We start from the raw sequence: 14,932 nt of genomic DNA, 5'->3' as shown, positions 1-14,932 counted from the left end.
CAAGCTTCAAACGGATGAAGCAGATTGCTGTACCACCGTCGCGAGATTTGCCAACGTTTATTACCTTTTTTCTCCTGGGGAATCGATCAATTTCGCTAGGAACGATTCGACAGCAGCATCGAGGTTGCGTTTGTAGCCTGTTGTTTTCTAGTGATGGGCGCTCCTTCTTCTCTCGTAGCCCAGGGCCAAGTGAAGCCGAGGTCTATTCAACGGGTTGCGTTGCGGTTACCAAGTTGGGTCGTTTGACAGTTCCCATTTGACAGTGGCCGTACGCCTCGGTGGTATTGAAATGGGCGCGTTTTCTTTCGTTTTGTGGGAAAACTAATGTTATTCTTCGAATGCTGGGTTAAAATTACAATGCTGATAATAAAATACGCTGAAAGTTACACGAAAAATAACGATTTCTTTTATTAACTTCAAATGAAATGTCTTGCAATGTCACTTGCACAGAAATCAACGGTAGCGATGGCTCGGACTGGTGAAATGCGCTGTGGAACGATAAATCCGCTCCAGTCAAGGTGTATACAGCACGGTTTGTTTGAAGGAATTTAGGCAGTGGAATCGTTGCAATCGATGTAAATGAAGCATTTTTGGCTATTTTGAGACTATACTTGATCAATTTACAAAATAATACAGCCCAGAGGCTGTGTGCGACACAATTCAAAGCGTTTTTCTGAGCGATTATCGTGCACGTGTGGGATGGTCAAAATAAAAATTACCCACTGTGTAGACGTCAACAGAGTGGCCAACGCTAGAAGCAGCCCTGACAGTTGATTTGTTTACCCGTTCAAGAGCATTGCTAAGAGCCGCACTTGGTGTTGTTTCGTTGATGAATCGCGGAAAGGTAAGTAATGGAACGCATAATTCCCTGAACTCTCTTGCAAAGAATTATCTTACGCCATCCTAAACGATGATGACTTTAGTAAAAGGTTTGATTCAAAGTTGAGCCGGTGCCGCTATAGCTGCACAGTGTTGTTCCTTGGACGAATGACGAAAACAAGCATACTGAGGGTTGAGGATGCGTTGGGATAATCTTGCCGGAAGATGTTAGCTTCATGGTCTTGTGGTCATTTATTAATGTGCTCTTTAATTTCAGGTACGCTGATGCATCCGTACTACATAATGGGATAGTTTATGCCAATACAGTTGCTACATAATATCCTAGTCCGGGCGCTAGGTTAGGAAGCTCCCGCTTAGCATAACAACACCGATTTATGAACTCGAAAGATGGCACAAATGCTGAATCTCTCCTCTACGGTTGAGGTAGAGCAAATTTAAAATAGCTTTAAATGATGGAGGAATACACCAAAATCGCAACGATTCAGGAGGTCCCCTGAAATATCCTAGTCCACAACATTAAGTTAAACTGAATGCTTTCTGGATAGGGGCGATTCAGCATCTTTTCCAGGCATTGAAAATGGTAACCAAGCCGTAAAAGTGCCTGTATATCACGCCTCCTCTTCATACATCACCATGAAGGGTCAACATGATCGGGTAAAATAGCGAGGCCTTAAGCTCCCCTGCTTGTATTGTTATTTAAACCAAACGGGTAATTATGGTTTATAATCCACATTGACTAGGAAGAAAAATGCCTAGAAGGCACCAAGCCTAGTTCAACGATTATAATCAGCTATAGCGCAATGCGAAGGTACTATAGCAAACGATAGAATATTCCAGACAAGCATTACTAGCCTGATCAAAAACAAGGATGAGCTGGAAAGTTTTTCTATTAGCAGCGAAATACGAAGGCGCATTGTGTCTACCGCGGGCTCCACGGACTCCTGAGATCCATATGAATCCTACAACGCACGGAATATCGCGCACTGATACGGCCGGTAGTCCTCAACGGGCACGAGTCCTGGACTATGCCTGTAGGACACCAATGCACCTGCCATTTTGGCTAGACCTGAGGAGGATCGAATGCAGCCGGGGGTGGAGGATGGCTGCACAACCATGGACCGTGTTTCCTGGAAACGGATTGGATACCAGGCCATGTCTTAAAGATGTGTTCCATAGGAGTAGGCTATGAAAGAAGAAGAAGACCTTGCTTCGTCAGTTTAGAAGAAAAGAAGAGTCTAGGAAGCTAGAACTAACAAAATCTCATGAGCTTAGGGAATAGTTTCGGATTACTCAAACACAACCAAACAAGTAGCACAGCTAACAGTCTTATACATCAGTAGTTGTCCCGCTTGCCGGAACAAGTTTATTACATCGGGTTTGATTAACAAGATATACGAGATGATGGGTGCCGGGATGGGCACCTCACTCCGTTCAGTGATAATATTGTATTGGTGATAGTGTTTATTCGCATGGGCTTGCCCCACCGTCGCAAGGTCCCAGCAGTGTGGGTCGACTAGTCTACTAAAATACCTTCCTTTTTTATTTGCTGAACATTCCTTCCATCCGTCATTCGCCATTTGCATCGATTAAAATTTACTTCCGCCCGTGAGGACCACTCCGGAGGGAGGTACTGTTTACCTACCGCGGACGCCGTTAGTTTGTGCCATTTGCCATGCTGGACTTGTTTCTCCACAAACACACACACACACACACATTGCCTTAGTGAGTGTTTCTTTCACGTAAAAGTGGCCGGTTTGTGTATCGTTCGTTTCGATTCGGTTATAGGTAACTTACTAATCGCCTACACGGTATCATCATCACAGCTATTCATGTGTATGCAAGTAAAAGGCAATTTAAAACTGCGGAAAACACGGACATTACATACATTAAGACACGTACACACAGACAGACAGCCAGACAAACATCCATCTAGTTGACGATCGATCGGTGGACTGCTTTTAGTAAGGGAACTACTAAACTCAGCTGAGGGGTTAGTTGCACTTGCACTCCCTTCTTGAAGAACTATCAGCCGGAATGGGATGGGAACAATTGGGGCAGTTTTTTTTTTTCGTTTGCCATGTTCGCATACATCGATAACGACGCACAGCACATCATCAAAGTGACCCAAAAGGTGATCCAAAAGGACGAGCTTTCTCCCTCTCTCTGTACAATTCCTTCCTGCGACTTTCCACGAGTGACTTTGACTGTTTGCATACATGTTAGTCGTTCGGGGGGAATCGAAGAGGGAGGGGGGAAAGCATTAAAAAGAAACGGTCGAAGAAAACAGAAAATGGGAATGCAGCGATGTTTGTCCACCATCGTCGTCGGTTCTGCAACAAACTGCAGCTGGCTGCATTATTGAAGCACAGCTTCGTTCCTGTTGATATCTATTGTTCCCTTGGAATCGTATTGGTTTCTGGTCGCCACAACCTCCTACTCAAGGCAAGTCCCCCATACTTTGTTTGCTCTGTTCGATCCCCCACGTGGCGGTTTTATTGTATTAGAATCATTCGCTTTAAACGATGGACAGCATCATCTTCACTTGAAAATAGTTTGATATCGAGTTTCAGTTGCGGCGCTTCGGGGTTTTGTTCACTCATCTGCGCTGTGCCTCATCACAATACATACATAGCTCTCTATATATATATATCTTCAATATCTATAAGTTTCAGTTTAACAATCACACGGTTTGTTTTGCCTTGCCTTGGTTCTAAGACGACGACAGGGTATACGCTTTGCCAGCGGACCTAGGAATATACTTCCATCAATATGTATATGTATATGTATATTGTGTGTGTGTATAGTGTATATCGTTTGTATGTACAAAACCATACACGCTTACAGCTGTTGTATATTTATATATGCTGTCTTTTAAAATAGTGAGTTCTACCTTCCCCATTTCACCACCGCACGGCCATGTGTGTCGGAGGCCATGACACCACAATCCCAGCAGTACTTTATAGCGGTCGGAAGGAGCTACTTCCTTGGTAGTGATTCGAGTGCACGTTTTCTTGCGTTCCGTTACAAAACTAATAGCTAGCCACATACTAGACCACTACAGATCCTCCGGACGCAAATCACGTTTTGTATAGTTTATTGTATGCTTTTCTTGTCCAATTCCCCCACCCCCCAAAATCTCCGCTTCCCTCTGGGGTCTGGGTGTTTGCACTCCAGTTTCTCCCCGTCCATTCAAATCGTTAAAATTACTGCTAAACCTTTCACATACTCGCTAGCACATTGTGTGCACTGAGCTTTCCTTTTCTTCGGCTACGCTACGCGCTTTTCAGTCAGGTGCACAGCATTTTTCCCCTACGGGTGCTAGTGGGAACAGATATTGGGAGCAATCCGTACCACTTGTCGGTTACCTCCCGGGGACAGTCACGATTACACATCAAGTTTATTGGGCAACTAACCGTCCCGCCGTAGTATGGGCGACCTGATTCTACATCGGATTATGATAAGTACGTGTACGTTTATATTTGCTTTAATTTGTGTGTGAGTGTGAGTGCCTTTTATCCATCGCGCTTTCAACGTGGGGTGGGGTGGGCTTTCAATTTGTTGCACACTACATATACTGCTGTTGTTGGCCCCCCCATCGGACCAGTCAGTCACAATAGAGACACAACGGTCAACACAATAAAACATCCATTAGTAGCACATTTATGTAAGAAGCCTTTTTTGTTGTTGTCGTAAGGAGGAAACATTCAAGGATAGTAGTACTAGAGTATGATAGGCGTATAGTAGTAGTTTGTTATGTTTTTGTAAGGTGTGTTTGCGAACGTGTCATCAAGTGGAAAGTTGCAATTGAAAGAAAATCGCTTCATTATCCAGGTGTACAGGTGGAAATGTGCCGGTCGGAATGAAGCTTGCCAAGCTGGGGACTCAAGGATCAAGTGAAGCATTTGAAAATCCTCTGTTAAAGCTTAAAAGCTCTAAATTTAAGTCTTTAATTTCGGGGAAATAACTGGGTTGAGTATTTGAGCTGAGGTCCAATGAAATGGGGACTGGAGAGAACCTTGAGAACCCTTGATGTAGTTCCCAAGGTTTTGTGCCTGGACATGGCCAGGCTGAACTTACAAGCGAAGAAGATCATGGGAGACAATCCAGTGGGATCACCTAAACAATCTAGAGGGATACTGGTCAAAACCTTTGCAACTATCCCTATTGGGAACTTGGTAGATCTCTGCCATACTGCAGCCTACAGGCAACTTCTCCTCTCAAAACAACTGCCGCAAAGGACGTTGGTGGGACTGTAAACAGTCTGAAGAATTTTACAGAAGAATGCTACAACGACAAGCTCTCTGAGCTGTATATAGACCTTACAAAGTTGTGCAGCGAAGTATATTCGCCTATATTCCAATGGCATGTCATGAGAGTGGCACCGGACGACCTAAATTGAGAAGAAGTGTTAATACGTCCATCAGAAACGCTGGGATGTAGGATTGGCAGACGATGAGAACTTCTGGGCAGCGAGGCAAGTTTGTCCCGCTGCTCGAAAAGTAAGTAAGAAGACATTCAGATATTTTACAGCTAGAAGAAAGCTCGACATGTGACTGAACACTGTCCTGTGGAGTTCCTCCAAAAGAGGAACATCATCAGCTTGGGAACATAAGGAGCAAAGTTGTCGAAAACGAGAGGGAAAAGGGAGTAACTATTTCTTTTCCGAACGAAGCACTCTCTTCCACCTGTGTCCACCTGATAGTTCGCAACAAAGAAGCATAAATTGGACAATGTGTTTCAGTCCTTGCAATGATTAGGCCCTCTTGTCGTTTGGTGATATAGCGCTTCGCGTTTATGATAAGAGAATCATTTTATGTCTGTTTCTTTTGCTCATTTTGTAAAAACTTTTTCTCTGTAGATTCAACGTAATGTCGACAAGAATTGGTAAAATCAAAATAGGAGAAAGGATTAATAATGAAGTAAGTCTTAACATAGAGTTTGTTTTTAGTGCGTAAATCCTTTTACCGGTTGCAACAACGATCGACGAGACCCAAAGCATTAGTAGGAGGTATAATCTCAATGAAGGACACATCATCACGCAAGTAGGATAATAATAGTTTCCACCGAACCTAGTACGTGAGAGCCAGCACCAGCTGTAGCACTCGTGAGGGAAATTCCTCCCACTGTCTGCTCCAAATTGCGGATCTCATTCTCAGCCGCTGTCCCGCCCATCGAGACTTAAGACGTCCATCGGCCAGCTGCCAACGGTCCCACGCGTTCCATCCACCCGTAAACTAATCTTTAAACCGATCGGAACGAAAATTGTGAATCCACAGCAAAAATAAAAGCGACCACCAATCCCTTGCTTGGGATGCCTTTTAAATTAATCGAGCCGCGCAGTTCGCACTGCCACCGAGAGGGATGGAGCGCTGCGGTTCGATTAATTTAGCTACGTTTCCGATCATAACTCGTGACAGTCGCGCTTTCCCCAGTGTCCGTGGCAGTTGCCCGAACGTTGCGGGCTCGTGTACGAGTACATGTTGTAGCCGGGTATGATGTGGACGCGCACGTCCGCCGTCGGACGATTGCCGTCGGCCCGCTGCCGTCTCGAGACGGCCACCGTCGTCTTGCAGCAGCAGTAGTTGAACAGGCTGATGTAGGCGCTCCGGAAGTGGCGATTGGTGAGACAGTAGATGACGTTGTGAAAGCACGACTTGGACAGCCCGATCCAGACGGTCGTGTAGAACACCCGGTTCGAGACGAACCGTGCCGTACCGTAGGCGAAGATGATGCAGAACGGTAGCCAAAAGACGACAAAGATCAGGAAGCTGTAAAAGTTGGTGCGGGCCAGCGACAGGTCCCAGGTGTAGGCAAGGCTCGGCTTAAAGTTCGGCAGCGCCATCGTACGCTTCACGTCCACGATGATCCGGATGTGGGTGATGAAGGTGAGCAGCAGCGGCAGCAACACGATCAGACCGACCACGCCGGCCTCCTGCGGGATTTCCTGGTGGACGCGCCAGTTGCAGTAATCGAACCGGATGTCGTACACGAACTGCATGCCGGACGAGATGCAGGCCACGGCCCAGATCAGCAGCAGGATCGCGGTCGTGTTCGTCCTGTTGAACCAACCGCGCTCGTTCTGGAACGTGCACAGCCGCAGGTAGTTCTCAACCGCCATCATCTGTTTCACGGTCGGACAGTGAAAGTGAAAAGGGGAAAAGGGTGCGGGGGCGTGGGGTGGTGGGTGAATGGGAAAATAAAGTCATTAGTGGCAGTTGCATTTGGTAATGCACGGCACGTACGTAGGTACACCGGAACGGGGTTTCGGCTATCGGCGAACCCTTGCCTTGCCGCACCTCGGTCTTGTCCCGGGTTTCGGCTTTTCAAGGATAACGGAAGCAAACATACACAAGTACACACATCGATACACAACATAAAGCAAACGATGAACTTTTTGCCCCGGCCACTTCCGGCATTTACTTCCGGGTTCTTCGCTTTCACGCGGTGCCTCGGGCCGTGTGGCTGATGAATTACTCTTACCTGATTGTGTACGGCCACCCGTGCCGGTTGGCCTTTACTTTGTTGGCTCGATTTCATCGCCCCGGCGGCGTTGGGTGGATCTATCCGCCCATTTCCCTTCTACCATGCTACGGGACAGTGAGCTACTAACCTACTTTTGTGGCGGTTTGGGCAGGCTGGCAGGCAGGGCAGGAGCTAGAGTGCAGCGAAAGACGTCAGCAGATTGTGTAAGAACGAAGAGGGTGGCGAGGGTTGGCGAAAGGTGAGCTAAAGTGTACAGTCGTCAGAAGGGGGAAAACAATGGATCTATGCTGAAGCTTGGCTAATTAGGTCGGGTAGTGATGCTTTACAAGATACATCGCACGATTCTAGTGATCGAAATCATGGATGCATTACGAAGCTAGACAAAAGGTTGTAAGGCGGCAAGGCAAGCTACGGCTACTGTCGTCCCGTTAAACTATTGTAAGAATTAGTCAATCAATGGCAAGAAGTAAATACCAAGAAGGAAACAGAAGTAATATAACAATAGCTATTAAATGTTTATCTTTATATCTTACTAGCAGCATTCTGAGAAACAGCATAACAGCATTTTGAGAAAAAATAAATAATTTAAAGAGATTATTGAAAGAATGTTCTTCTTTCTATTTGTTTGTACTACATTAAGAATTCGGACTGATTGTGTGCAATATGGTTGACCCACCCAAGCCCCGCCGTCCAGAGGGTTTCATCCAAAACGGTTTGACCTAGGAAAATATCAAAACTCCTCGAAGTCGTCTCAGGGAACTTGTAGTTCAAGGAATCTAAAAGCACAATTATAGAATCAAGGTGGGCTTGGATATTAAAATCTCCAGAGACGAATAAAATATTCGTTAAGAAACCTAAGCTTCTTCATCACTTCACGGCAACTTAACAGCATTGGTATGCTTCTGGTAACATCGTCAAAATAGTAGAAACTTATGTGAAACAGAAGACTGTATTGTCTAGTGGGTTTCTCGTCGAGAAATTTGGATCTCCGTTGGAGATTTCATCTGAAAGGTGCAAAATCTCTTGGACAATATGGACATGATGTGGGCCCAGATATGACATTCCCCAGAGATAAACGAAATGTTGGCTAATAACCACACGTTCTTCATCCACCCCAACTTCATCAAGGCTCTTTAACAGCATTGATATGCGTTGACCCTTGAGGATTGACGTGATATGACTACATCTTCAAAGTAACCTGAACTTACGATAAAGTCAAAACCGTTTTTCCTGGTGGTTCTTTTCAGGGTGAAACTTGAATCTAGGGTTCGCAGAGCATCTATCTAAACGGTAAAAGACATCATGGTCCATATAATATGCAGTGGCGGGTCAAGGTTTTTGGAGGCCCCGAGCGGAATGGCAGATGAGGTCCCCTCTAATTGTGACTCGTTTGTGAGTAAGACCAACAGGATTTCCCTCGCCGACGAGACCCCCGTAACTGACGAGGCCCTAACTGGGCTTAACAACGCTTCATAGATTTTTTTTCTTAAACTTCTATCGAAGAGCCTTTATCACTCATTCTCCAGAACTGTCCACAGCGGGTTAGGAAAGATTCGATACTTGGTCCAGCCATGGGAAACGATAGTGCGGTCTTGTAAGTTATTTACTTTTCAAAAATACATCTTCATACATGCGTTTTATATAAGTGTTTTTACTCATAAAATGGAATATATGTTTTTTTATTCAACAAGAACGGTCTGTCCGTATTCCTTCCAATTTAGATTAATAGTACAACAAGTTATGTATGAAAAAAACAAAGCTTAAAGACTTTTATTCAAATGCTATTTAAAGGAGGATACATTTTTCAAGAATTTTAATTACCGAATATCGAAATTTTATACCAAAATATTGCAACAATATGATAGAAATTTAGCAATACGGCCGGGCCGTTCTTCATGAATAAAAAAAAGCAGAGACATTTATATTTTCTACTCTTTTAAAATTACTAGGGCATAGTTTATATTTATCTAACCAAAATTTTATTAGAACTTTTGTTTATTTTAAAAGATTTTCCTACCACAAAACCCCTTGTGTGTGAAAGTAGCAACCAAGATATGTTTTTTAAGCTTAAGAATATTATAACACTAAATTATTATTACACTAAATAAGCACTAAAACATTCACTCACATGTAAGCCAGTTAGCTGCTACTACTAAGCCTTTACTATACATTTCTACTGGAAGAAAGCCGGATTAAACTAGCGTATCACAACACAAAATCGAACGAACAAATAAGCCCACACACACACATACACACACACACCCGCACACACAAAAGAAGGACATTTGTATTGAATCTCGTTGTCAATCATACTTACGGCTAATGTTAAAATGCTAACCAAAAACGAGCAAGCAGCTAAGAACCAGTGAAATTTGCATACTTCCGTGTCGGAATTATCGATACCAGCCAGCAGGACGATGGTGGACGCTGGCATCACTACGCTAGTGATAAGTAAATCTGCGAGCGCTATGTTCACTATGAATGCATTGCCTGTAAATAGGTATCGGTAATACGGTTGCACACAGCATCCGGTCGCTATAGTATGTATCTTACTGGGAATGTTATGGTAAAGGGGGAATTGGAGAGCAAAATGTTAAAAGTACGGGACGAAACGAGTAAGCGGCATGCTTCACTTTCACTAAGAGTAGAAAGGGCGACGTTTGTTTTAAGATAGTAAGCATCTAATAGCGCACTAGACCAGATTAAAATTTTGAAGTAAAAGGGAAGCAAGTTTGCTTCCGTAAAGTATAACTTGTCTAACAACTGTTTAAATTTGCTGTATGTTAATCGCATGTAAATGTTGTGGGATAATCATTAATATTCAAGCGTGTAATATGAACGGTATGCGAGGAAGTAAAGGCAGTAAAGAAGGTTCACTAAAGTTTAGCAAAAACATTTCCCAAAGATATGTTTAAAAACAGAGACAAAGAGTGAACGAGTTCTACAAGATCAACAATAGTACTATTAAGAGCAAAAAACCCCTAGCACACGCCACACTACGGCAATGCTGTGAAACTAGTTTTTATTGATTCGCATCATAGGGAAGATAGGCGAAAAACAGTTGAAAACCTTTTTGAACTATTTCTGCTCTACTTTTCAAATCGAGGCCCGTGTTTTTCCCCAAATAAAAAAAAAACGGCCAACAAAAAGCAAACAAAATTCCATCCCGATGCGCCATTCATTGCCACCAACGACGTTTCAGTTTTCATTCTTGCTAGGGCAAGTTCTAGGGCGAATCGCACACTCCAGAGAGAAACAAACTAGTTTCATTAGAAGGGAAAAAAGGCGTGAGCAAAAACAAATGAGTAAAAGAAAAGGAAAGGGATGTTGGAGAGTGGAACGAACAAGCAGATGAACTATTTCTTCAAAGTAAGGTAAAAGTTGAGCTTGCGAGAAGAAATCACGTCCGACTTTCCGTTTCGTGCTGGAGATGGGGTGCGCTTGGTTAAACCTTTCCTTTTGCTACTGTGTGACGTGAGCTTTCGAGGTTTTGTGTGAGGAGATTGATGCCTTTTTTTTGTTCGTTTCCGCGTTTTCCAAGCGTTTGTTGCACAATTGTGCTTGATGCTAGTGGCAGGGGGAAAGTTTGAACTGACAGCTTAAAACTGGTAAGATCATTTAAATAATATAATCTAATTTTTGAACCGCTTCCTGCTTCAAGCACTTAAGTTGTGTGAGGATTATGAATAAAGATTGCCTGTTTGAGTTGAAACAGTTGCTAAACTTGTAAAAAATTATTACAGCATTTACAGCATTTTACAGCAAGTTCAATTGTTACAGCATTTTCACTGTTTTGCCAACAAAATTTTGAATGTAGGAGTGGTTTACGGCAGCTTTCAAAGTGCAACTAACACCTTTCATGTACTGTAAAAATGTCTATTTATCTTGCATTTGTTGTGTTAGTTTTAAATAAATAATTTTATCAACCAATTATTTTAGAAAAATAATTAAAGAAAATGGTAAGCTTGAGCACTCTGAAACAATATTTTTCAGATCAACATTGGATTATTTTGATTTTAGATAGTTATAATGGTACTTCTTAAGTTATTAAAGCTCAGATTTTTATTAAAAAACTTGAAAGTTGCGAATAATTTTATTTACATTTTGAATATTTTTTTTACTAATATAGAAAGTTCAACTGAAACAAAAATAATTATTAACATATTAAAAATGAAGCTATTGGAAAATCTAAACATCATCCAGTTAATATGGGACATCAACACTTTAACGAACTCTTCTTTGCTTTATTATTAAGAAATCGAAATAATTGGCATTATTTTATGCATTAACTAACCAAGAACAAGTCTCTTTCACTTGACTAAGGATAAAAAATGGAATCAAAAACTGTGCCTTCGCTTTAAAAAAATGGTAAAAAATTAAGTCATTGAATTTTCTACCTCAAATATGCTTTATGTGTTCCTATACTTTAAATGAGAGGATCGAAGTTTTTCAGTACATACAAAAAGTGTCTCCTTGTTTAAAACAACAATTTTTTTGACTAAACAAATCATAAATTAGTGTCTCGTTATAGAACTATAGAAGAAATAGTTCAAAAATCTGTTTGTTACAAGGAAAGGCTTAAGTTTCTCAGCTGCCAGTTTAGCTTGGAAATCGATTGCCATTCTTTGCCCATAAGTTTATAAGTCATGGAAAGCGTTGCAGTGGCTGTCATAGAATAAGTCAAACTCCTTTCCTTGAAGGAAAAACAACAAAAATCGAATTTTATTCGAATAATAAATTTAATTCCGCTCCTGGTACTCCTGGAAAATTATTTTCCATAAATTAAATTCCACTGGGTACCTCCAACACTATCAATGCTCAATCGATTTGAAATCTTCTCCGGGGGTGAAGAAGAAGTAGAGACAGAAGCAAAACAAAAAAATCAAATAGTTCTGATACATTTTAGATGACCTCATTCCAGCAAAACTTCAACTCCCGTCCCTGGACAAATTAACTTTTCGCCAAAAACTGTCGGCGCAAGCGACAAGCTGTCCTCCCCCGAAACGTGACCGACTGACATTTTCCTCCGACCGCAAAAGCTCACGAACGCGTTACTGGGCAAAGTAATCGGAGTAAAAGTAATAACCTAATTGAAAATCATGGCCGGTTGGATCAACTGGTTGGCTGGAAATACTATAGTAAACACAAACAGACGCGCGCACACACACACACGTACACGGAGACATTCGATCCACACAGACCCACCTGCTTTCTTCAGATGGTCCTCTATCATAACGGACGATATCATGAAGACGTTGCCGATGCTGCCGACGACCGAGAGACAGGCGAGCAGCAGCAGCCGGGCAAGCCGAGGCCATTCGGTCGAGAGCGTTACGGGAGATACTTCTCCACCACCGCCGCTCTCGCCCCCCGATCCACTGCTGCTCCCCGTCGTTGAGTGGTGGAGTTGCTGTTGTTGGTGCTGTTGCTGCTGTTGCTGCTGCTGCTGCTGCTGCTGATGCTGCTGAGATCGGGAGGAGAGGGCTAACGAGGTTACGAACCATAAATTAGGCTCGGTCCCGTTCGGGCCCTCCAGCCCGGCCGGTGTGGAGTCGGCCGGCGTCGTGGATTTTGGATCGTAGTAATGGTCGCGGTCGTCGGCGGCAGTCCGGGAACTACTTGTTGCTGCCGTAACGAGCTGCACCAGCAACGTTGACATGACGGCGCCAGCCAGCTGCCCGGCCGTCACCGGACCCACGAAACCGTCGGTGGGCGGGCCGGTGGTGAAGTTTGACAGCTCGGCGGTAATGTTGTCCATGTTTATGTGATTGCTCTTGTCGACGATCGACGAAGGGATGCCCTTCTTAGCGAGTAGGGTGTAGCTTTCTTTCTCTTCTCCGGTGAGGTTTTCCAAACCAACTTCAACTTTGTTTTGCTCGGTACCGTTGACCGCTATTTATTGGTGAGCGGCGGTATCGGAAGGGAGGTTCAAGCGAGAGCGCAACATGAAGAAAGAATGGTTCACTTAAAGGTTCCCTTTAACGCTTCCTCGTTTGCTGGGCCCCCCGATATGGCGGGGTGGTATGGTGTGGCGTCGTTGGGACACGTAACAATGTTAGCGTGTTGGTCTTTTCCGCATCCTAGCGGCTGGCTGGGTCGTGCGCGATCGTCCCTTGGGGTGGATGGTGCAGGGCCTATGCGAAGAAGATGGAATAATTTTAAACCTTATTAGATCGATTAGGGCACTGCGATGTGGCCGAGCTGAGTGTTGTTAAAACATTCAACCGGCAGGGCAGTGCGCAGAAGAATGGTCGCAGACCCATCGGAAGTAGTTGATGGTAAGTTAATTTCATTCTTACGATACGATCCCACCGTGACGGATATAAACAAATGACGGGTCGGGAGAACGAAACGGGAGGACGAACGTTCGGACGGAAATAATTGGAACGCAAGGGGAACGTTCTGTTCGATGGAATTTCTACGAAGCGTAATGGAGGAAGATGGTCGTGCTGTGCTGCTGTCGCTGTGAGTGGATGTCGTCCCTGTTAGCCGAGGTGTCAATTGAGTTTCTCCTGCAGGAATCAATTTCTGTCCTGTGTCGTTTATGGCCGGGTGTTTCAGGGAATATTCATTGTGAATGGTGCTTCATGGGGTTTGGTTTTAAAGAATTCGCCCAGGGAAGAAATATTCTTCTTCTTTTCTCGAGGTCTCTCGTGACTGCCATTTCTGGCTTACTGGACTTATTGATACCGCATAGTTGGATAGTCAGTCCTCACTACGGGGGAACGGTCCGGATGAGATTTAAACTCCGGAAGAAGTCTTACAAAACGGGAAGCTTTGAGTAGTTTTTCCTAGGAAAAGCTTAGAGTATGTAATGTGCTTTGTGTTGTTAAAAAAATCTTAGAGAGTATATTGAGCACTTTTGGCTCTATTTACAGGGTATCCCGTAGTTTCTTGACATGTATTCTTGAGTATTGCTAAAAATAATGTGTCGTAAAGATGGTTACAGCGCCAGTCTTCACAGGGCACGACCGGGCTTATAAACCTATCCGGACTCCGCTTCAATGTACACAAGACTAACCACCCCCAAATGAGTAAATTAAAGTCAAGGGAAGTGAATAAAAGCCAAGACTTCTCGAGATTTCCACAAGCTTTTCCACAAGCAAAACCTCATCAAAGCATAGCCCTCCCAAAGACTATCTCAATATGTATAAACAAATAGTAAATGGGAAGAAAACGGCAAACAATAAACCGGAACCATCAGTATTCCAGCCTCGTGTAGACGTTTCCCGCTACACACAAGAATTAATATGTTTCAACGCTTTTATTGATTTGCGCTGTAGCCTACGAACCTTTCGCTGGTCACTGTCACAGTTTCACCACTTCTAGGGGGTGTCTGTTTCGTAGGGCGTTTCCAGTGTTTTCGGGTTGCATCACTCTCCGGCGCTTGGTGTGCGGCAAATGGAAGTTTGATTTTCACGCCACTTTCTCGGCGGTGCCGTAGCACCGTACGTGGATAAGAATGTGTGTTTGTTCTTTACGACTAGCGCAAAGTGCACGACGTGCCGAGCATACGCAAGTGCTCGCGCATGTATCACTACGCAATTCTTATCTTATCACGTTTCACGCCTGCAGGAAATGGGAACGAGGCGGAAGTTCGGCAACTTTC

At 43.8% G+C, this 14,932-nt stretch overlaps 2 protein-coding genes and 1 long non-coding RNA gene across 7 annotated transcripts in view; 1 reads left to right on the top strand and 2 right to left on the bottom strand.

Moving 5' to 3' along the window:
- Positions 1-208, bottom strand: part of LOC118509395 (F-box/WD repeat-containing protein 7) — a 30,341-nt gene extending 30,133 nt beyond the window's left edge. For 2 of the 4 annotated variants that reach the window (XM_036049945.1, XM_036049947.1), the window contains exon 1: positions 65-208. The gene's annotated coding sequence lies outside the window, so the exon portion shown is untranslated. The remainder of the gene's footprint in view (positions 1-64) is intronic. The other 2 variants (XM_036049946.1, XM_036049948.1) reach the window with 2 other exon arrangements.
- Positions 209-637: 429 nt separating this feature from the next.
- Positions 638-2,278, top strand: LOC118509403. Its single transcript, XR_004905875.1, has 2 exons — positions 638-844; positions 1,097-2,278. It is a non-coding gene; the product is annotated as an uncharacterized LOC118509403 (long non-coding RNA).
- LOC118509398 (melatonin receptor type 1B-like) overlaps positions 2,167-14,932 on the bottom strand; it is a 39,431-nt gene continuing 26,665 nt past the window's right edge. For both annotated transcript variants that reach the window (XM_036049956.1, XM_036049955.1), the window contains exons 2-4: positions 12,529-13,457; positions 9,641-9,813; positions 2,167-6,961 (exon numbers count right to left, since the gene is read on the bottom strand). In XM_036049956.1, the coding sequence (XP_035905849.1) occupies positions 6,242-6,961; positions 9,641-9,813; positions 12,529-13,081 (1,446 nt within the window). In that variant the 5' untranslated portion in view covers positions 13,082-13,457 and the 3' untranslated portion in view covers positions 2,167-6,241. The remainder of the gene's footprint in view (positions 6,962-9,640; positions 9,814-12,528; positions 13,458-14,932) is intronic.

Source organism: Anopheles stephensi, chromosome 3 (assembly GCF_013141755.1).
Source record: "Anopheles stephensi strain Indian chromosome 3, UCI_ANSTEP_V1.0, whole genome shotgun sequence".
Lineage (NCBI taxonomy): Eukaryota > Metazoa > Arthropoda > Insecta > Diptera > Culicidae > Anopheles > Anopheles stephensi.
The sequence above is the reverse complement of the archived record's forward strand: the minus strand, read 5'-3'. Positions and strand labels throughout refer to the sequence as shown.